At 37.1% G+C, this 24,532-nt stretch overlaps 1 protein-coding gene across 2 annotated transcripts in view; it reads left to right on the top strand.

The window, feature by feature from the left end:
* Nucleotides 1–24,532, top strand: part of Prkg1 (protein kinase cGMP-dependent 1) — a 1,132,342-nt gene that overhangs the window by 133,887 nt on the left and 973,923 nt on the right. For both annotated transcript variants that reach the window (XM_034518638.2, XM_034518571.2), the window contains exon 2: nucleotides 22,353–22,519. In XM_034518638.2, the coding sequence (XP_034374529.1) occupies nucleotides 22,353–22,519 (167 nt within the window). The remainder of the gene's footprint in view (nucleotides 1–22,352; nucleotides 22,520–24,532) is intronic.

Raw genomic sequence — 24,532 nt, 5'->3', positions numbered from 1 at the left:
AATCTGTATGCATAGGTAGACAGCTAACTCACTAGACTTCAAATGACCCAAGTTCAGTCCCCAGGTGTAACACCAATGAACTCTGCCTCTGTTGGGTTCTTTTTTTTTTTTTTTTTTTTTTCAGTACCTGAGATTGGCTCCCTAATGCTTTCTTATAGCTTAGGCATCTTTTGATTCCTGAAATAGTGTAGTCACTATTGTGACATTCATGAACAGTCTAGAAAATGTCCTAGAAGCATGCCAAATATGCTGTGTTATTGTAAAGTGCACTAGATAGCAATCATAAGTACCTATGGCAAGGCAACACTGTACAACAGCATAGCTACCTTCTGTGGTTTTTTTTTTTTTTTCTATTATGTTCTTTTTTTAAAGGGTTGGTTTTTATTGCAATTAAATGATATGATATTTTGTCTGCATGAATGTACCTGCACCACATGTATGCTGGTGTTATGGAAGCCAGAAATGTCAGATTTCCTGGAATCAGCCTTACAGGCTGTTCTGAGGTGGGTGCTGGTTACTAAAGAGTCTTCTGTAAGAGCAAGTGCCCTTAGCTGCTTAGCAATCTTTAGCCCTCCGCTGTTGTATTCCTAATGGGTTGTGATCTATAGACTTCCTAAGGAGCTATTTTTAAAGATATATATCTATATATATCTATATATCTCTCTCTATATATATCTATATATATATATAAAGATATATATATATATAAAGATATATATATAAAGATATATATATAAAGATATATATATAAAGATATATATATATATATAAAGATATATATATATATATTTGCATGCCATCCCTTTCCATTTTATTAGATATTTAAATAACACCATATAACACCATAATTATATTTTTGTTAACCATACTTATGTCTAATTTAGCATCTGGAATAACATAACATTTCCCACAGTGTCTGCAAAGTTGGTATAACATTATCTCAAAATCCTGGTTAATAAACCATCATAAATGTACTACTAAATGTAAAAAAGCAGAATACGGCAAAACACTAAGCATACTCCTTTCTAGCTCAGATACTTGTGTGTGCATACATATGTACACACACACACACACACAGTGCAGAGGCACCTTTGGAAAGTGAAGAAAGGGAGGGAAAATGAGATTTCAGTTACAATTGGAAGACCTCTTACATTTATTTTCACAGTAAATATTCTTACCAGACTGAGTCCCCTTACCATGCTGGGCTTTCAGAAGACTCCTTTGAGGGTTGATATTGAGATTTTTGAAATATGCATACCTATTTTAAATATTAAAAGACATCCATTTTATCAACTTTTCAGATGACCTATGCAGATCTTGTCTGCTGGGTGTGGGATCTGAGGACCCTTAAGAATGGGGTGGACTTCAAACTGATGCCATGGACAACTTTACTTCAATTTCAGTGCATTTTTAGACTGAATGAAGAAAGTCATGACCCAAGAAAGTTTGTTCGAGTTCAGAAAAACATGTAAATAAATGCCAGGAAGCACATACTAAATTTTAACAGAGCAGCCACTTCCCAGAACTTTCTCAGGACAAACCAATTTAAACAAAATTGCCTGGCAAGCACTGTAGACTGTATCTGGGAAAGCACAAAAGCAAGGGAGAAGGTAATATCCAGCTCCAGGGCACACTGACCAGATTGGGTACTATAGCTATGTTCTGACGTCCAATAAGAGCAAACGTGTCTTCAAAGTTGCATGTACATGTTTGTCACAGGAAGCACAAAATCCAGGAAGCAAAGTGCATCTGAGGTAAAAGACTCCCTGCCTCTTCTCTTCACTCAATGGTTCCCCAAGGCATTGCTCACCATGTGTGTGTCATTCTTTTAACCATGTTCTGACACTTTTTACATTATTTTAAAAATTATTATTGTGAATCTCTCTCTCTCTCTCTCTCTCTCTCTCTCTCTCTCTCTTTCTCTCTCTCTCTCTGTGTGTGTGTGTGTGTGTGTGTGTGTGTGTGTGTGTGTGTGTGTTGATGGAGTTAGTGCACATGTGCCACAGAGCTCATGAACAGGTCTGAGGACAGCACTGTGGAGTCAGTTATCTCCTTCCAGCTTTCATGTGAGTTCGGGAATTGAACTCAGGTCTCTAGTCTTGTGGTCCAAGCGCCTTTACGTACTGAGATACCTTGCCAGCCCATTAAAGGAATCTATGAGAAGAGACAAAGGATGTGGTGGATGAGGCTCTAAGTGAAGCTAATTGATCTAGACCGAGGAGATGAATCACTAGAGTAAAGCTGGCAAAACTTTCACCATGAAGGGGCATTTAGCAGAAATCTGAAAAAATAGGCAGCCAACAAGCCAATGGAAGATTTGAGGAAACTGTTTTAGGCAGATGGGACAGCTTATTTGAAGTTCTTAAGGCATGAGAGAGTCCTTTTGGAGAGACTAAAAGAAGACTCATACAGTTGTCATACAAGTCCAAAAAGGGAAATAGAAAATGGAGCATGCAGTAGACTAGACCTTGAATGGACTGGAAAGTCTCTTGTGAGGAGGGTGGCCTTATGTAAGGACACGGGGATTTTATTTAAGGGTTTTAAAGTGGAGTGAGGGAAGAAAGCAGAGAATGTGATCAAGGTTGTGTAATGTTTGACTTTGAAACCAAGTAAGATTCATAAGAACTTGCAAAATAGTATAAGGGGTGTTATATTTCTTCACCCTGTTTTTCCCAGTGAGAGAATCTTACACAATCATAATATAGTGTTAAAAATACATTTATGTTGCTGAGTGTCATTGGCTAAGATGTAGATGTATTTTGATTTTATAGTTTATTTTAGTTTAAAAGTTCAAAACAGTGTATAGAAAGGACTGAAGCCATGGCTGGATGTATAAATTCACATTACTATAGATTAAGGAGCAAAGTTCAGTTGGTAGATGAATGATTGTTTGCCAAGATAGCTAGAGGGGCTAAAATGATGGCTCAGTTGGTAAAGTGTTTGCCATGCAAGCACGAAGACCCAAGTCTGAAATCCCAGCAGTCACATAGAAAGATGGACATGATAGTGTGTGCCTGTAATTCTAGGTCTAGGGAAGTGGAGACAGGATGAGCCTTGGAGCTCACTAGCTATCTAATCCTGATGAATTGTTGAGCTCCAAGTTCTATAAGAGACTCTGTCCAAAATTATAAATTAGAGGGTGACAGAGAAGGACACCCAATCTTGTACTAGCTATCCATCCACCCAGCCACCCACCCACCCATCCATCCATTCATCCATCCATCTTCTATCTATCTATCTATCTATCTATCTATCTATCTATCTATCTATCTATCTATCTATCTCTGTCTCTCATAGACATACGTGTATACACATATACATCATATACACACGAAGTCTAGATAACTAGAAATATTTAGAGCTAGAAATGTTCTATATTGCTCTGAGTACTCTAAATGCGCTAAGTGATTACATAATTGTGAGGGAGAAGAAATAAAGTTAAAGGGGACCTATCAGTCAGTGGTGATGCTTCTAATTAAGAACTAGAAGAAAAGTGAGTTTATAGAAAACCAAGACATACAGTCATTGTGATTGCAGTAGACCTCAGATAACTTTGTAGGGGATGTTCTTACTGCCTGAAGCCCAGAAAGATGGCAGCTGGAGTTGGGAGGGTTAAACGTTTTGGTATCCTAAATGTATAGGAAATCACTTTAATAAGATTGTCAAAGGAGAATGTGAAATGAAAAGAAAAGGATGTGTAAAGTAGTTTGCCAAGAATTATGGAGATTAAACAGCTATGAAGGAAGTAACAGAGATAGAATCTGCCTGGTGAGAGGCAGAGGGAAACAGAGATGAGGGAGAAAAAGAGTGGGAAAGGGAGAGAGATGACAAAGATGAAGAGATGAATAGGAGAGAGATGGAAATTGAGCAAATATGTGCTATATTGGCTAAAAAGAAAGAAACAAGAAAGGAAGGAAGGAAGGAAGAAAGAAAGAAAGAAAGAAAGAAAGAAAGAAAGAAAGGAAGGAAGAAAGAAAAGAGAGAGGGAAAGAGAGAGAGAAAATATAGGGAAGGAGGAGGGAGGGAGGGAGAAAGTAAGGAAGGAAAGAAAGAAAAAAGGAGGAAAGAAAGAATGAAAGAAAGGGAGAAGGAAAGAAAGAAAGAAAAGAAAGAAAGAAAGAGAGAGAGAGAGAGAGAGAGAGAGAGAGAGAGAGAGAGAGAGAGAGGAAGGAAGGAAGGAAGGAAGGAAGGAAGGAAGGAAGGAAGGAAGGAAGAAAGTGTTTGGGAGAATAAATATCCTGGTTAACACTGTCTCTTTCCTGTGACTGTATTTAAAGTTATGATTCAAAGGTTTCCTGTGGGTTTTTTGTGTGTGTATGTGTGTTTTGTTATCCTTTTTGTTTTTAAAGCTTAGCATTTATATTAGTGTAAACTGAACTCATGATAAAGTGTGATATTTTCTGTAACACTGTCTTGTACCCTCTAGTATGTTGCTTTGCTTTGGGAATACTTAAGTAGTGCACTGGTTAGTTTTTTCTCAAGTTAACACAAGATAAAATGATCTGGCAAGAGGAAACTCAACTGATAAACTGCCTCTGTCAGATTGGCCTATAGACAAGTCTGTGGATATATTTTCTTGCTGGATGATTGATGTGGAAGGTCCTAGCCCACTATGGCTGTGGCTCTCATGTGGCACTGGATTATATAAGAAAGCAATCTCAGTGAAGCAATCTGAGAAGCAAGCGTTAGCAGCAATCCTCCATGTGTGTCAGGGCTTATGACAGTTGTCCAGATTTCTGAGTTTGCTCCCTGGCATCAACAAAAAAAAAAAAAAAAAAAAAAAAAAAAAGGAACAATCAGGAGGAAAATAAGAGAAACCTAAAGCTTGAAATTAGTTAAAGGGATGCTCGTTGGGGTTTTTATAGGGCTACTTGGTCTTTCCTTTTCCCCTAGTGTCCTGGTTAGACTATTAGGTCATTATGTCTTCCTGCAGTTTCTCCTCCAAGAGTCTTCTGGAAACAAGATGCTGGGTCTCAAGCCCCGACTCACCTTTCCCTGCCTCCCAATGTTCCTCCAACCCTTCTTCACATGGTCTTTGCATCAGTTCCTGCCTCTAGGTCTGCTATGAATTCCTGATCTGCTTTTCTTCATGGTAGAATGCAACCCGTAAGTCAAATAAACCCTCTCCTCCTCAAGTTGCTTTTGGTCATAGTTTTTCACATCAACAGAAAGCAAGCTAGGACAAATATTCCGTATTTTATTCCTTTTTTTCCTCTTAAAGGTAATCAGAAACTTGAAAACTGTGTGTCAAGGCAGAAAAGTAATGACCTACGTGTACAAGTTTAATAAAACCAAAAATATCTTAACATATAATCTTATTATGAAAATATATTTCTCATGTCATAACTACATGATGGTGCCTATACCAGTATATGGGCCACATTTCATTTTGCATTGGCCAATAAATCCTGGGCATGTTTTCTGTCCTAGATTGTGGTTGATATTACAGTGACACTCCATTTAAGAAAAGTGATCTTCCCTTTTAGAAAGTATCAGTTGCGGCTAGCTTCTTGGTTAGGTGTGGGAGCTTGTATCCAACAAGAATACAATGTTTGGATTTTGTCTGGTTTGAATGTATGGAGATCTTGTGTATGCTGTCACAGTCTCTGTGGATTCCTATGCACATCAGCTCTGTAGTGTCTGGAAGATTCTTTCCTTGAAGTAATCCATCACCTCTGGCTTGTATGATCTTTCCACCTCCTCTTCTGCACAGATCCCTGAAGGGTTTAATAAAGATATCACTTTTAGGGCTGAGTGCTTCAAGGTTTCTCTCTGCATATTTGCCAGTTGTGGATCTCTGTGTTCTCCTTTATTGCAAGAGGCATATCTGATGAGCTTTGAGTAATGCACTGATCTACAGGTATAGTGATATGTTATTACAAGTTGTTTTATTGCAATATTCTATTAGTATAATAAGGCCCATGACTAGCTATTCTCAGGTTATTGGTCACTTTAACAGTGTCAAGTATGGGTTGTATCTCATGAGAAGGTCTTAAATTCATTTAGAAAGTTTTTGCTTGCTCTGTTAACTTTTGTACCACATTGCACCGTTTCTCTTCTAGGTAAGTCACCATTGTAGGTTGAATGATTTGAACTGAGTAATACTGAAGTAATATTGAAATAAAAAGTGATTACTTCTCTCCTCTTGTAGCATATAGAGTAACTTCTAGAAGCATGAACATTAGTAGAGGTAAAACTAGTTGGGCACCAGCTCAATTTTTATGTTTGGTGACATACATAAGAAGTTTCTTCAGAAATTCAATTTTATTGTCAGATTGTGGAAGATAACCAATAGCTTTACCAATAGCTTGGGATGTTGAGGTGTTCCTGAGACCTCCTTTAGCCAATGACTCATTCCTGACACTGTGGGTTTTAATTAATGACGTAAAATGTCTATTTTAGGCATTGCAATTCCCATTATATGGTGACTGCATTTAAATTCCTTACAAGAATGTATGTTTCAGGAAGCTTCTGAACTTCCCCTCCACTCCTCATAACCCTCGTATTCTAGTTTCCCCTTTTTTCTTTACAACACTATAATCTATTTCCCCTTTTTGGAAGGTGTAACTCTCCCCAAACCCCTTTCCTGGTCCCTTACTAACTACTTAACCTTTGTGTTTAAGTTTATTTTGATCAAAACCCACATATCAAAAGCTTAAAAGTTGACATCCATCTATAAGAGAAAACATACAATATTTGTCTTTTGCGGTCTGGATTATTAAAATTATTTATCTTTCACTTGTCATTTTTTAACCCATCCTGTTTTCAAAGGAAATATTGAAAGAGTCGACTCTTTAATGGCTGATGTGTTTGATGGGAACTTGGGGACCTAAAGTCCAAAATGAGAGGTGATATTCATTTTATCGTGTGCAAAGCTTCTCAGTACTGACATTTAGAACTCTGAAATACTATATTCGGCATAGAACTCTTAATGATCCCGTGGCACAGTCATTCCTCTGAATAGTGTCATTTACAACACAATTCTCAGCTTAGGAAATAAATGGAGGGGTGGGTAATGAGGCTTATATGGTGCGGAATGAGTCAAAGTATGATTAATATTGAGTCACTTTGATGTTCTCTATTGCCTGCCTTTCTGCCTGATGGTTTTTTCCTTTATCTGCAATAAGTTGGCATGAAAACCAAATCTGTTAAGCCAGTTTCTTGCATGAATTATTCTGTCAGGCTGCTAACAAGTATATTTCCTCAACATTACGGGCAACTTCTTACTGCCAAGATGGAGGTCTGATTTTGATTTAATTCTGGTTGATAGCCATCTCACTCTGATAAATGCAGAGGAAACCAGGCCATTTAGGCACTACCATTACCCATTAGATGTTACAGTTTTTCCTATATATCTATTTAGTTATGCATATGCACGTATGTCTGTGTGTGAGCATAAAACATGAGGAAAACAGTGAGTCTTACTGTCTTTCCCTTTGAGTAATTCTGTTTCTAATAAAATTTCAGTTGCTCTGAAACTTGTATGCTTAAAGAAATCTAAGAAATAAACCCACAAGGATAAGCCTGGGGAAATCCATGTTAATTATTGCTAGACTAAAGAGACAGAGCTCATCTGTAATGAATGGTTGATGTCAGAGCTCGCCAGACCAATGATAGAAAGTTGTTCATATTAAAAATTATGGGTTTGTGGCCCCATGAGGAGAGCAACAGTACCAACCAACCAGAGCTCCCCAGGGTCTAAACCACCAGCCTGGGAGCACATAGGGAGGGACCCATGGCTCCAGCTGTATATGTAGGGGAGGATGGCCTTGTTGAGCATAGGTGGGAGAGGAGATCCTTGGTCCCATGAAGGCTGGACACCGAGTATAGGGGAATTCAAGGGTGGGGAGGTGGGTGTGTGGGGTAGTTGGGGGCACATCCTCATAGAAGCAGGAGGAGGGGTGATGGGATAGGAAGTTCCTGGGCAGGGAGTGGGGATGGGGTAAGGGAATAAAATCTGAAATGTAAATATAATATCCAATAAAAAAGTGAAGAAAAAATTATGGCTGTGGGGGCTGGAGAGATGACTCAGTGGTTAATCAGAGAACCTGAGCTAGGATATCATAACCCATGTCAGATGGCTCACAACCACCTGTAACTCCATCTCCAGGGGCATTTGATACCTCTGGCCTTTGAAGCATACTGCATTCATATAGTACCCTCCCTATACATAATTAAAAATATTAAAAAGAAATATTTTAAAATATGGCTCTGGTAGGAATCAAAAGAAAAGTCAAACATTGTATATCTTTGAAATCTGTCTTTCCTGACATGTATTGCCCTAGGCCTATTTCTATAGTTTTGCTAGTTCTAATCTTATGTAGATTAGAAATCTGTCTTCTTTCCCTTGGCCCCACTTCTGTATTAATTTGGTCCCAGGGAACCTGTTACTTCTTCAAGCCTATGTCATCTTGGGAAATAGCCCCAATGCATGTACATTCACTCCAACTGAATATTTAGAATACCTGCCTTTCTCTCATCCTCACGGCCATCCTTCCAGTCCTATAGTGTTTGTTTGCAAAATGATGGTTTGAAGATGTTCATCTCTTCTGTCACCCTTCTAATAGAGGCCACCAGCTTAACTTTGGGACATATCCCTATATGGGGTAATGTAACTGAATTTATAGGTCATTAAAAATGAAGCAATAGAAAAAAGTCAATACATGGACAGTGATCAAATTGAATTCAAAATCACATGCTTAATGACAGTGAGATGTTTCTGGTAGCACTCAGCCATGCTGCTTCATTTGACTTCACTGCAGCCTTGGTTCTGATCACTCAGATGTACACTCCACACTGCAAAATCCCTCGTGCTATGCAAATCCAACTGAGGCTGCTGGAAATGTTCCAGCTTGCATGTGAGAAAATATAAGGTGTGAATTGTAGAATCTTAGTGTATGAGTTCCTCTGAGCTTGTAGCAACATAATAATCTAATTATGGAAAACCAAGACTTTTATTATTTTCTGGCTATAATTCCTCAGTGAGATATTACATTAGTGTTTCTATGGACTATATGTTGTGCTGGTTAAATTATAACAGCTTTGCACAAGCAGGAATCAATTGGGAAGAAGAAAAGAAGAAATATCAATTGATGAATTGTCTCCATCAGATTGGCCAGGGGAGCATTTCTAGGAGGACATTTTTTTGATTAATGATTGATTTCAGAAGGTCCAGCCCACTGTGGATAATACTCTCTCTGGGTAGGACTAACTGGATTATAAAAGAAAGCTGAAAAAGCCACAGAAAGAAAGCATATAAACAGCAATCTGGCCGGGCGGTGGTGGCACACACCTTTAATCCCAGCACTTGAGAGGCAGAGGCAGGTGGATTTCTGAGTTCGAGGCCAGCCTGGTCTACAGAGTGAGTGCCAGGACAGCCAGGGCTACACAGAGAAACCCTGTCTCGAAACAAAACAAAACAAAACAAAACAAAACAAAACAAAACAAAACAAAACAAAACAAAACAAAACAGCAGTCTGCCACAGTCCCTGCTTCAGTTTCTGCCAACAGATTGCTGCCCTTCTTGAGTTCCTGCCCTGACTTCCTACAGTGATGGCCCATATATCTAAGCAAATAAGTCCCTTTATCTCCAAGTTGATTTTTGTTAGTTTCATCACTGCCACAGAGAAGTGAACTGGAACTTATGTTATTAAAATATTTAATGTTAAAAATCAGTGCTTAATTTGCTGATTTCAGCTTCATGCAACTTGTTAAATAAGTTTGGCTTAATATTGGAACGTCATTTCCAACTGTTCCAGAAATGACCTTAAACTTCCTTCTGCCATCTTGTACTGTGTGTATACATGAAATGGCATTCTCAGCAGTTATAGTAATAAAATCAAAATATTGATGAGATCTGAAAAATATAAGATGCTCTAAATCCCTGTGTCAAATATTCAGCCAAGATTTCTTTCTTTATGTAAAAATAAACAAACATCCTATCTCATTAGTATAAAATTTGCTTTAAATGTTTGATTATTTTAAAATAATCCATATTTGCTTTATTTCGGTAAAATTTTGATTTATATACTTATTATATATCTACATATTTTACATACTATTATGTATCCCTAGAGTTGTGTAAGGAGTTCTTGGCTCAAGAGAGAGTACTAGGGGAAAAGTTTAAGATCCAGGAACCCATTATATCTTGCTTGAAGTAGTGCAGTGTCCTCTCTTAGCCTTCCTTTCTTTCTCCTTTCACAGGAAGTTGTCCTAGTTTATTAACTGAAATCTTAGTGATCTTTTAAAAATATAATTCATAGCATATCACTTACTATCTTTGATCATTCTCATAGGTTAACATTCCCTCAAGAGTTTAATTCTTTCCAAAGAAATTGCAGGTCCCTGTGCCAACCAGGTTCTTCTCTAGCTGCAGATTCTTCCACAGCTATCCCTGTTGTCTTGCTTGAAATGTTCTGGCTCAGACAAGAAAGCCTTTGTTGAAACCTTAATCTTGATTCAGAAATAATCAGCACCATTTGGTGTATATACCTTTTTTATTTTTTAGATCTTCTACAGCATGATGCTGCTTATCCTTAAACTTATGCCTAAATGTTTTATTTTCATACTGATCTTTATTTCAGACTGGAAATACACCTCCTTCTAATCTTCTGCCCCATGCGCCTTTATTTTTTAAATTTCTAGACAGGTTCTCTCCTTAACTATCTTTAGTGTCAATCTTGTGTTATCTTCCTTCATTACAGTCATTTTGGCCCCAAGAATGCAGTGTCTCCTTTCACTTATTCCTGTGCATATGGAGCCTAGTACTGTGTCATAGATGAGGTATCCAAAAAATGCTTTACTGATTGAATGAGTGGATGAAGAGCAGAAGTTTCTGACTGAGGAGATCACTAACAGAGTGATCAGTAAGTGATTGCTTATCTTTTACTATCTTTGTTTTGTTCTCATAGATTCACATTCCTATGATTCAATGATCACTGGGATATCATTTCCTAGTAAAAAGAGGTTGTGGGATGAAAATCTAAAGTTGTATATGATAAGTGTTTTTCCTAACTGCTAAGACTGATTGGTTTCTACACAGAGCTTTTATGTGTGGGGTGTGGGGTGGGGTGGGAGGATAAAGTGAAATCACATAGGTACTAAAACTCCTGATAGGTTATCCAACTTCAAGTGATTAGCCTTAAACACATATACCCAAGAGTGACACAGAGTGGACTTAGTGTCCACTTAGGATATGTGTGTGTAGGTATTGCAGTTACAGAAGAGGGGGTCATAAATTGGAGAAGTGGTAGAAGACAGAGGAATAGATAGGGGTAAGAGGAATGAGATGATATAAGTAAAATATCAGCAAATGAATGTAAAGTGTTAAATTATAGAAGCACACAAAATACTTTTTCCTACACGTCATTCCCACTTAGATCTGGATAACCACAAGGAAAGTGCATGGGGTTCTGTGGGCTCCCCACTCCATTCATATCCCTTCATTCCTGTCCCTAGTCTTCCTCATTCTAGAAGGTGACAGCAAAGTACTGTACAGAACCATCCAGTAATTCCTGCACCTTTGCTTTCTTTTAATTGACAAATATTAATTGTGTGGTATACAAGATGACATTGCAATATATGAACAGACGATGAAATAATGGTTGCATAAGAACAATCAGCATATAAATTCCTCAAATAGTTACCATTGCTTCACCGTGAGAACATTAGAACACCCGTTTAACTGTTTTGAAATAAACACTCTACCGACCTCACTGTGCAATAATCTTCCAGAATTATGAGTAGAGTTTATTTCCAAAAAATGCATTTTTATTGGTAGTGACCTTAGTTCAGTCTTTAAATCACTTTGTAGGGGACTGTGGCTGTATTTTATACCCGTCAATCATACTGCCTGCAGTGGCTGATTTTTAAGCCTAGAAGTGCTGTATTGAAAAGATCATAAATATTAACCATTTGCTCCTGAAAGGGAACCTTCAGAGGACAGCGCACTACATGATATACAGGTAGTGAATGAAAGATATGAAATCACATTTATTTATCTTCCCATTTCTCTGCCTTCCTAACCCTCTCTGTCATCTTCAGTGGAAACCTAAGGTAGTTAATTCAGGTTAGAGCATCTAAACCATTTCATAGAGACATTTATCTAATGTTATAAAATCAACATACTAGGTTCTAGTATAATACACTTAGATGCAAGGTATGTAATATTTATTATCATATCTAGGTTCCTGAACTAAAACCATGTGATAGGTCATTAATTAAGTAAAGTGAAAATGGTGAGTTTTATTATTTTTCTTAGATTTTCATCCTGTAGATACAATGGAAACTTCTATTTCTTGGGTTTATTTTTATGGAGAGAACCCAGGGCCTCCTATATGAAGACAAGTGCTCTACCACTGAGCTGTTCTCCCAGCTCCCTAGGAGCCCACCTTTTCTGTTGAATTTAAATACAAACATCCATTTTAATTGATGGTTACACTTCCATAGAATTTATTACTCTTCCATATCTATATACAGAGGCCATCTGGGTCAGATGGTGTAGGATGAGAGGAAAGAAAGAGAGAGAGAAAATGTGAGCATGCTAGAATCAAAATGATTTGAGCTCTATGGCTAAGCTTAGGTGGTGTTACCCATAGAAGAGGTGGATCTCTCTAAATGAACCAAAATGGATGTTTAAATTATTTTACTTATGCACGTGAACATGCATGTGCATTGTGTGTGTGTGTGTGTGTGTGTGTGCTAGATAGACGTGCAGATTAGAAGTCAGCATCAGGTATCTTTACAGCTCTCTCTTTAATTTGGAGAAAGGGTCTCTCACTGACCATAGAGTTCACTGATTAGCTAGACTGGCTGGCAAGTTGAGCAAGCCCTGGGGCTTCTATGTTTGCTCCTCCAGCACTGACGTGACTGACATATGCCATCAACCTGGCTCTTTATGTGGACACTAGGGATCTAAACTCTAATATTCATGCTTGGGCAGCCATCTCCTCATCTCCATGGGAGATATGAACACTTTTACTTACCCAAGATAGAGGAATGATGACAGATTAGGATGGAAGACCACTGGAGTGCAACTAGGTGAAACTGTAAGTTTTATTGGGGGGAACATATAGGAATTTGGGTGAGGAATATCTTAATGGACCAGAAATACCTCAAAGCCAAAATGTCATCAAAATCTTAGTCCATCATGGGAACCAGCTCATGAAAGGCGAACCCTGGAGAGTATTGCCCAGCCACTAGGTAGCTCAGCAGGTGGGAGAGTGTCTTTTCTAGGTAGTTCAGTTCATCTGAGTATCTTTCAGGCAGTTTGGCCAGTCTGTGTATTTTTCTAGGGCAATTCCTGGCCTCTGTTTCTTCCAGGCATCATCTGATCTGAGCCACTTTTTAGTCAGCTTAGCTTGTTAGAGTGTTTCTTAGAAGTCCTTACTATGTATATATGCTTGGGAGTAAGGGGGTCTAGTATTTGGTCAATTTTAGAAACTTCCTGATGTGTTTGAGTTGTTAACTTCCTGTGCTTAAGAAATTTCTCTGAAGAGTGGAATGCATTACCAGCCCCTCCCCTGCTTGGAAGATCCCATGTCCTAGATAGCTTCCCTCAAAGATAGAGGGTTTTATCTGGGAGAAAATAGCCACATAAATCTTTGTAAGACACAGAATTATTGTCGTGGGAATATTTCCCCAGTCCTACTGTTGTAGTGAATTTATTGTCCTTTCTCATGTGAGTTTGAACATTAAAAGGCTGAAGCTTGACATAGACAGAGAGACAGAGAAAAAAGGACAGAGTAACAGAGAATTCGAAGCTTGACATAGACAGAGAGACAGAGAGACAGAGAAAAAAGGACAGAGTAACAGAGAATCCGAATGGAGGTTTATAAATGTGCACATGAAAATACAAAGGTTTGTGTTTTAGGTTGGAAGTCAGTGTTATCTCAAACATGAGCTAACCAGAATTCTCACCTCTTGATGCCTGTATTTTCTTATATACCAAACAAGCATAACAGCCATCCATATCTGTTCTACCTCCTGCTGGGGTTAGGGTATCAACAGAACGAAAGCTTCTATGTAAGACTGATTAAAATGGTCTTTTCAGATGAAAGATAATATTATCCAAACACAACTGTTACTTTTGCAGTTTTTAGCATAATATTTGCTTTCAGATTTTATAATTAGGATAGTTATTTGAAAGTGGGAAATAAAATTTAGTTTCAGAATCAGAAGTAGAAACATTTAGGAAAAGTGCGGTCTCATAAGTCAAACAGATTAATCTTTAAATCCTGACTCTGCCAATCACTTACTAAGTGAGCATCATTGAACATTTTGAAAACAGCTCTGAATCCCACTATAATGAACTCTGAGAACCACAATGAGGCATAACTGAGGCGAAGGGTTTTGCATATTGCAGAACACAAAGCAACTATTTAATTTGTATCAATAGTCGTCCAGTTACTGCCGCTGTGATGATGATTCGGGTTGTCAGTTTGAGGCTAAGTTTTTCCACTTATTTTTAGAAGTTGAGAACTCACAGAGCTTTTACAACTAGACTAAGAATTAGCTTTCTAGTTCTGTTTTTAACTTCTCTTCAGGAAGATTCAGTATCCCTCCTGTACTAGAGCATGATATAGGTTAGTGTTTGGAGAGAAAACAATCAGGTTTATTAGATTTGGGTTTTGATTCCCAAGACATGTCAGAGAGTATATAACAGAGCTTAATTTGGCTTCAGTATCCTGAAATTAGATGACTTGGGTGAATTAACCAAATCATTATTTTCAGACAAGAGAAAAATCTACACACTGGGGTGTGAGGCAGGCAGTCAGGACTAGCAGAAGATCATATTTTTTTGTGCTGTTGAATGCAAGTATATTTAAAGGGTATGATAGTTATCCCAGAGACTATGTTTAAGAAACATTATAATTGTTTAAAATGATTTATTTACTTGCTGATTGTAGATATCAAGGCTTTGCAACAATCAAAATTACAATGCATAGCATGAAGAAGGTATGAGGCCCTTGGGATAGACATCATGGCATCCAGCTATGTTCTGAAAGTGCGATTGCCCAAGACAGTGACTAACTTAATAAGTGTTCATAATTTAATTATACTGACCATCCTGTAAGCAAGTGGTTTCTAAGAGGCAAGTTATTTAGCTCATTGAAAGACTCAAAAGGGCTATGTGATGGTGAACTAGGCATATAAACTTAGGCCCCAGAGTATGTTTTCTCTTCAGTCACTGCCCAGTTTTGATTTGTGGGCATCTGGACTTCAGTGACAGAATTAGTTCTTAATAGATGAAACTACATCATTCTTATATTCTGCAGTGCAATGAGTATGGTCTAATTTTTCTCAAGTAAAGCACTTTATAGCACTTTTATGAAACTTAAAAGTCATACTTCTCTGATATCAAAGAGGGAGCTTAGATTAAAAAGTCTGGTTTGGGCTCTTTTGGAGACTGATGTGTTTCACATTAGGGTCAGTTCTTTGAATGACTGGCTATGTGTGTTCATATCTGCACATATGAATGATGTGAATAGTTGAATGGAGAGTTTTTGTATTGGCTCTTAGAGACATTGATGAACATCTGTAAAGAATGCTAACTTATCTCTCATTAATATAAGTCTCTGTCAATAGCTAACCTGCGATTTCAAGAGCTGTTTGGACTTGTTCTTAGTCCGTGATAATGAGCAGGAGCCTTGTGTAAAAGAGAGAACACTAATGTTATCATCTAAGTGACGTTGTTGTAGCAAATCCGTGTATGGGCTAACCAGCTCCCCCTATTATCAATTATGACTTCTAGAATCAGTTTACTGTGATTTTATAATTTATGGCACTGGAACTAAAATTTCTATTTTAGAACTTGAAGATTCTTTAAAAAAATTATATCATATACATACCAAAATGATTATTGTCATTAGTTACCTATGAAGAACGTTGACGTCATAAGTTTTGGCCTGGTGTTGCCAATATTTTGTATTAAATACTCATTATGTCTGTAAAGGCTCCATGTACTTTATAATTCCTCATGCATATGCTTGCTGTAATATTGGAAAAGCTAACTGATTTGGTCGATGTGAACATACAGACTTAAATTCAGTATATACAGGTATTTCATTTTGAAGAAAGACCAAAATTGGTCAATATGATTAGCCAATTAGCGTTTACCTATAAAACCTGTTAGTAACTCATGTTAGTGCTCTGCCACCTTTAACCTGTTGAGTTGACTCAGGAAGACCACTGTTAGAAAGAAGAGGATACATTATAAGCAAGTTCTTATTTGACTGTCAGCCAGGTAACTATTCCAAGAGGTCTTATTTATTTATTCTCTGATCAGAGATTGATCAAATATTTCATAGTGGGTAGGTGGAGTTATCTTTCTGAAGTGACTTACAGAATTAGGACTCTGTGGACTACATCTTGGTGAAAGGGTGCTGATTATCAATGGGGATAGAACTTGCGGATACCACACTCTAGGCTGAGGCGACTTTAATTTGTATCTATTCTGTCTCCTGATATGACCCCAAAGCTGATCATAGAGAACTAAAGGGATTGATTTATTATTTTATTTAAATGGTTGATTATAGAAGTTTCGTGTTCAGTTATTAGATTGTTTTGACTGGTTCCCACACTTAGAGAGAGCTTCATGGCTGTGACTATTTCAGTGCCTGGAAGTTCTTTCCACACTAAAGAATTGGATGTAATTCATACTGTGCTGAGAAAGGCTACATACCGCATCATTATCATTGCCTTGGATGTAATTGAGGGACTGTGTCCTAAAGACAACTGTGAAGATTTCAGGTCTCTGGAGATAATTCTTAAAGTCATAGAGAACACTTTATTTTGTTCTTGGCATGTGGGAATTATCTGAGAGTCCTTGATTCAAGATCAAAATAAATGTAGCTTTTTTAGACCTTCGTTCCCTAGTGAATCAATTAGATACTCTTCTGAGTCCAATACAAGTTTTGGTTTTAATATTCATTGATTGGTAAAATACATGATGAACACCCCTCCCCAAGAATTCAGTAGTCTTTTGGCCTAAATACTTATTATTCATGCCGAATATATTATGTATGGAACACACCCCCTTTGTAAGTCTTCACTGGATTTCTATGATTTGGGGAATATATTAAACTTTTTAAATGGCCTCTCAATTTCTCTAAAGCAGTATTTCTACACTTGGGGGGAGGTGTCAAATGACCCTTTCACAGAAGTCATGTAAGACCATTGGAAATACCAGATGTTTGTATTATGATTCATAAGAGTAGCAAAATTACAGTTATGAAGTAGCAACACAATAATATTCTGGTTGGCATCACCACAGCATAAGGAACTTTACTAAAGGGTTGCAGCATTAGGAAGGCTGAGAATCACTACTCTAAGGTCTGGCCTCTTTCTTCCTCAAGGAGCCAGGCTCCCATCCTTTTCTCTTGGCCACTTAGAGCTTTAGTCAGGTGGGTCTCTGGTTTGACCAATTACACCCATCCCAAACTGTGTAGCTTCCTCCTATTTTTTTCTTCCCAATCTGACTAGATTGTTGTTCTCCTCAGTTTCTGCAATGGAGGAGATAGATAATGATTACTCCTCATTACATACAGTCCTCAGCCAAGCAAGGACTCTGGGACCACCCAGCAGCGAGTCTGCCATTCCTCATCCTTAAAACAACTCAGCAGACAACTCTTAGGTATTGCTGATTGGCTATATTGTGTCCTCAATATAAAAATACTCTTATTGTGTCAAACAAATTAGTGAGATCATGTTTAACAGTAGATGATGTTGGATCCCTTGTTTGAGAAAACTGCTGTGTATTTTCTTACACTCATTCTAGAATTGTCTAGTTTTACCTGCTTTTCAGAAACTTTCTCTTTATTGAAGAAACAGGAAAATTGACATTTTAAGTCACTTGTCTAAAATTTAGAGCTAAAAATTCTATTATTCATTCTAACATACTTATTCAGTGATATTGTGGCACTTGAAGAGATTTTTTAAGATTAGATTGAATTTCATAAACCCCATTTACTTCTTGGGATATCTGGGAATAACTTACAGCTCATGTAAAATCTATTTGTTAGGTTTTGGGCTACCTTAAAAGCAGGTTGACTTTGTCTTAATTTTAAATTGCCTGTGGTGTGAATATTTACACCAAAGATATCAACACTGCTAAACACCAGGGCTCTCCACACCCACAGTAAGTTAGGATGCTCTACTCTGTCCTGTATTGCTAATATTTCAAAGGTTGAGAGCTGAATGATTACAAAGCACTGGACATTAGTCTAAAAGAAGCTAGTTAATGTTATGCTGTTTGGATAAAAAGTTACAAGTTGAGAATATGAAAGAAAAAGAATTTTGTAAGACAGATAAGAAGAATGAGAAAGTCAAGATCTTTGTGTATATTTCCGATGCCTCTCAGGCTAGGTCATGCCACTGAATTCTTGAAAAACGTGAGCACATGCACTCTGGGTCAGAATAGACAGCTAGCTAAGATCTAGCCATTGTAATATCACCTTCCTCCAGACCCCTAGCTATGTTATCAGCTCAATTAATTTCTTGTGAAATGCTTGTCTTAGTGATAGTATCTTTGGGGGAACAGAAAGAGTCCAAGAAGGGTTACCTGCAGGTCCTCATTGATTATAGGCTTCAGTGTTGGGGCTGGAAAAAGGTAATGAAGATCAATTTGAGGGTCCTCGTTCCTGTGGGAAAGGCCTAAAATGTCAGTTAAAAGGAGGGATTGGACTTTGTGTGTTATTTCATGACAAGAACAACTTTGAACTCTGACTTAGGGTTGGTATAGCTTGGAAGAAATACCATGACCAAAGCAACTTGAGGAGGAAATGGTTTATTTGGCTTATACTTCCATATCACAGTTCTTCACCAAGAAAAGCCAGGATAGAAACTCAAGCAGGGCAGGAATCTGGATGCAGGAGCTGATGCAGAGGTCATGGAGAAGTATTGCTTACTCACTTGCTCCCCATGACTTGCTCAGTCTGCTTTCTTTTAGAACTCAGGGCCACCAGGTCAGAGGTGGCCTAAACCACAATGGGTCAGGCCTTCCCAAATCAATCACCAAGAAAATGCCATATGACTTTCCTATAACCAGATTTTATGGAGGCATTTTATCAATTGAGGCTCCTTCTTCAGAGACTCTAGCTTGTGTCAAGTTGACATAAAACTAGCCAGAACCAACTAGATCACACAGAGGCCTAACGTTTCAATATTGATGTGATGCCAGAGATACATTATTGGTGATATTTCATTGACAAAGAGTGTCACTTGACCAAACCTTTATGGAGGGATAAATGATAGATCATACGTCTTCTATTGATCAGTATTTTATTTAGTGTCTGTTTGTCTGTATGTAAGTATGTATGTATTATGTATGTATGTATGTATGTATGTATGTATGCATGCATGTATGTATTTCTGCACTACTGGAGGATAAAGCTAAGGTTTCATGCACACTATCACTCTAACTTTGGAATTCATCTAAAGTCTACTAAATTTGATTGAAGCTCATGCTGGTGCATATATGAAGCCTAGGGTGCTTTACTTCAGAGACCTGAGATTAAATGATCTCCATAGGAAACCAAATTTGAGAAGTGTGTGCCCCTGGGATGCTCTGTCATCCCGCAGTAAATGCTTGGAAAATTTGGATGATTGCTAGGAAAGGTTTTAGCATTTGCTTTGCCATTTCTGTACTCACAATACAGGTCAGCAGCACTCTGAGGAAATGACTTTCTCACATCATCTTCAAATAGAGTGAATTATTCTCTCTGAAGAGGGCTTCACTTCTAATCTTTCTATGCAATTAAAACTTAAGATCTTTATAGAATACTATTGGTATTTTCCAAAGGATAGGGTCCCATCCAAAAAAAGTTGGGATTTGGGGGTTGATAAATCTAATTTCTGTTATGTCAGGAACTATGAATTCATTGGACAGCCTTGTTTCTTGGCCCAAATAAAATAGAAAAAAAAAACCTTAGTAAATAAAAATATGATAGGATTTGATAAAATGAATTTCTTTAAGGCAAAACTCTGGTACTTGGGGAAATACTTATACATTAAAACCTATGGGAGTCAATATGAAGATGCCATTAGCATTTGTGAGGTCAGGGTGAGGAAAGATAGTTAACCAGACAAGCTTTATGAAGACAACTTTTACATCTTGTTTTAAACTCAGAAAAGAAACAATGCAACTTTTGGCCTGAAAACAAAGCTTTTGGCACATGAAAATTTAAAAATAAGTCAGAACAGCAGAGATCATGCAGCCACAGAACATTCTGCCCTCGGGGGGAAAAAAGACTTTAAAAATAAAGACTTCCTGAGATTCTTAATAACGTTCCAGCTATCACCATTGCTTCCTGAAGTGAAATCTCCTGTCATTAGGGCTCCGAAGGTGTCAAGAATATAAAAGCCAACCTCCTGAAGAGTCATTTCCCAGTTGCCAATCGTGGCTGATGATCATTAATTAAATGGGAAATAGATTGGTTTTGTTTTTCTCAAAGTAGTTTACAATTCATGATTTACTTTTGCAATTTGTACATAAAAATGCACGTCCATTCTAAACTTCAGAGACAAGAAAACTTTAAAAATGTAGAAAAATAGACAAATATAATTCTGTCATGAAGATCGTGAAGTCAAATTTTTCTTCATTGACTGTTGATCTTGTTTCATCTCTGGATTGGATGTGTTCATATATCCCTCATGTTGCTGCTTCTGCAGTCAGCGCCACTACCAAATTTATCCCGCAGTTTTACTGAAGGTAATCTTATGTTGTCACTAGGCTTCACATAGAGATCTGTTATATAATGGTTTGCTTTTGTTTTTGTTTTCCTTAAAATGACATCTTACAGGTGGTATAATAAAAATTTAGAAAAGCAGGGAAAGTTTTAGAGCAAGAAAGATAGCTGGAGGCCTGGGTATTTGTAACTTTAAAGCTTATTATTATTTTTAAGACATTTCATTATACACATATTTACCCTAAAACAATTCTGCATAGTACTTTTCACTTAAAATATTACAGCTTTCATTATGCATCTAATGCTATGCATAAATGCATATATAAACATACATAAATATATATTAAATGAAGATTATAATATAATTAGAATATCTCTCCCTGTTCTTCCCTCGAACCCTCCAATATACCCCTGTCTTCTCTCTTCCAAATTTATTTTTAATTACAGTATAGCCATCTGTTTTCAGAGGGATTTTTTGTAGAAATAAAGTTGTAAATATTTTTGGTTTTATATACATCTTTTTCTAATTTAAACTGAAATTGTTGTGAGTTACAGTGTGTGAAGATCAGGTCAGTTGGGCTTAGACTACATGAGAAGTCAGAGAGGAGTGGAGATGAGGAAGGATGCCTCAGTCAGCCATTCCTACTCCAGGTTGTTTCTCTACCACTTAGTGAGTCAGTGCAAACATAGGTCAGCTTGTGTTCATATTTAAAAAAAAATTCAATATCAAATTCCAAATGTGCTGCTTTATCTGTATCACTAATGTCTAGGCTTTGAGTAAACTCATTTTCCATCATGTACTATGATTGTTTCCTTCTTGGCAAGATATTTCTTAGCATTGTCTCCTCTTTGATTTTTATACTCATAGTGAGTGCTGCAGAACTTATTATTCTTCAGTGAATAAAATTATCACATTTTTTGAAGTTCTGCAGAACTTTCCTGTTAACCATTGAATCCCTATTGCAAAACTTGTCTCTTTGCTGTCTGTATTTAATTCCCATTCTAGCTTCTGTGGTGTTTTGAATATCTTGTTCAATGTAGCTCTGTCTAGTCACTCTAAATGAAGATGCTCAAAGGAATAATGTTTTCGACAGAAGCAAGACACTTAGAGGAAAGTTTGTCACCTTTCTGCTAGTGGTTTCAACCAGCTAATTAGGAATCCACTCCCTAAAAATCTCCAGCTACATGATTTCTTGAGCATCCATATCACAACTGGCAGTAATACTAGAAATATATTGTACAGAAGAGAGCAAATTAAAAACAAAGTCTAGTCAATGATGCATACAAAAAATGTGATTTTTTTGTCTTATAATAGCTAGAGTAAAGTTATTTTTTATGATTTTGTAAATTTAATTGTGTTTACTCTTAGACCATAAGTTTTATGTTAATATCAATCCACTGATTTTTTTCCCTACAATCTTTGTGGATTAAAACATAGTAAAACAAATTCAAATTATATGCCTGGTTTTGGTGTGTTGGCCACTTACCAAATGATAGTTTGCTTAATGAAAAATTTTTCTGTTCTTTCTGCTGTCATGATGCTTTGTTGTCAGGTCTTTCAAGAAGACTCATTTGTTGTGTGCCAGCATACTGCATGGCTCTACCGAGCCTTGAGAACTATGAAAGGCTGGTCAGATGTGTCAGTAATTCCTCCCTCTCATGCTCTAGGTCGAAGGATCTCATAAAGGAGGCCATCCTCGACAATGACTTCATGAAGAACTTGGAGCTGTCACAGATCCAGGAGATTGTGGATTGTATGTACCCTGTAGAATATGGCAAGGACAGCTGCATCATCAAGGAAGGCGATGTGGGGTCACTGGTGTATGTCATGGAAGGTATGAGTAGTGACTTGTTCCTCTGCCACTCGTTCCCTTCCCATATTCTGAGCTTCCCAAGGATCACAATGTACTCTGAGGAACAATTCCTGTTTTCCTTCTTTTATTGGGAACCAATTTGAAGAAAGAGCTAAAATACTACTAGGTACCATGTTTGTGTAATTTATGAGGTTTTGGTGTTTAGAATATTAAGATAAGGATTCCATATGTTTTCACACCCAGAGGATGTTGATGGTGTGAAAAGAATACTGTTTGCTAACTGCATGAGACTGCATACAGTTACACTGCCAATCATGGGATCATTCTGATGGTGGGTCAATGATAATTCAAGTCTTTTACATCAATTAGCATATTCAAATTTACACTTAACATGACCAGGTTTAATACATGACCATGTTTCCTGTTGTGATTCTTCCAGATAAAGGTATCATTTTCAATCACTTGCACATGTATCACAGAGTCAATGAAAACCTCATAGCATATTAGCTGTCTAATTAATAAGAGGGATTGTGTGTTTCAGAAAACCTTCTGAAACTGATATAGCAATGTTTTGATGGGCAACTTAGCCATTTTATTATGTAAATATGGTTTATGCCTAGACAGATTTTAAGACTGATTATTTCTAATTTGGAATTTATAAAACCATATTTTACCTTTGGAGAAAGATCCTGAGGTTATTTCTGAACTAGCTGAGAAGAAAGCAAGTCCAGAAATGAATGTACTATAAGCTGTTGAGTTTATTAGGCATGACCAGTGTTCAGCCCAGAGCATTCAGGTTGTGTGGTTCAGGACTTTCATGGTCTCCTTCAAGTTTATGGGTCACTAAAAGAAAAGGTGTACTGGACAAGTCCTGCTTTCTCTAGGTTTCAACAACACAATTTGTAAAATGGGAGATCCTCATGATAGCATCTGAAGATATGATTGGTTGTTCTAACTGCAAAAGGTTGAGAAGGCTTCAAGTGGTAAAGGTTAGGAATGCTTCTCATCAAGAAAAAAACTTAAAGCGGTTTTTGTGGCCTGAAGTATCATTATTACCAATATTGATAATGTCTGCTTTGTTTCTATCTTTTTATGGGATTATCAGGAGGTTAAATAAAAAAAAAAAATTTATACCAGTGGTCGTCAACTTGTGGGTTACAACCCATATGTGAGTTGAACAACCCTTTCACAGGAGTCACCTAAGACCATTGAAAATAACATATATTTACATTATGATTCATAAAAGTAGCAAAATTACAGTTAGGAAGTAGCAATGAAAATAACTTTATGGTTGGGGGTCTCCACAATATGAGGAACTGTATTAAAGGGTTCCAGCATTAGGAAGGTTAAGTAAGTACCTCTGATTTCTATAAATATTTGATGTAAAGAATAACACATTATAAAATCATAATGTCTTATTTATTTCTATTAAGTGTTTGAAATATAGTCAAAATTATGTGTGCGTTGGTTACTTGCCTTTAATTTTTCTTTGCATCTTTGCAGTCTTTTTCATTGTAGTGTCTTTCGTCTTTTTCTTTAATATTTTCATATTTTGCTTTCACATCATAAGCTTCTGCTAAGATAAGCTAAGATTTATTCTGATAAAACCAAAACACAGTAGGCACAAATATAAATATTATGCAATTGGAAGAGGATTGTAAGAATAAGAATGAATTCACAGGGTAGGTATGCCGACAGACAGTGAGCAGGCTGGGTAGGAAAATCTGGAAGCCATGACTAGGAGACAACTATAGATTATGAAACTAGAGGCATTCCCCTAGGAACAATTAAAATTAGGCATAGCATTATATATGCCAATGATCTCACAGAATTTGATTTGTCAGGCAATGTACTAGTAGGGTAACTATATAGAATACATAGTATGTAGAACACATAGTAGAACTATGTAGCTAATGTATAAAGCAAGATAAACTTTTGGTTTGGTTGTCTTCAAATTGCAATCATTGGTTTTCTACCGCAGCGATCAATATTCAAAACTTGTGTCTTAAGTTTTCCTCCATCTTGAATATTTAT

Source organism: Arvicanthis niloticus, chromosome 1 (assembly GCF_011762505.2).
Source record: "Arvicanthis niloticus isolate mArvNil1 chromosome 1, mArvNil1.pat.X, whole genome shotgun sequence".
NCBI classification, from domain to species: Eukaryota; Metazoa; Chordata; class Mammalia; order Rodentia; family Muridae; genus Arvicanthis; species Arvicanthis niloticus.
Note: the sequence above shows the minus strand (reverse complement) of the source record. Positions and strands in the feature narration are given on the sequence as shown.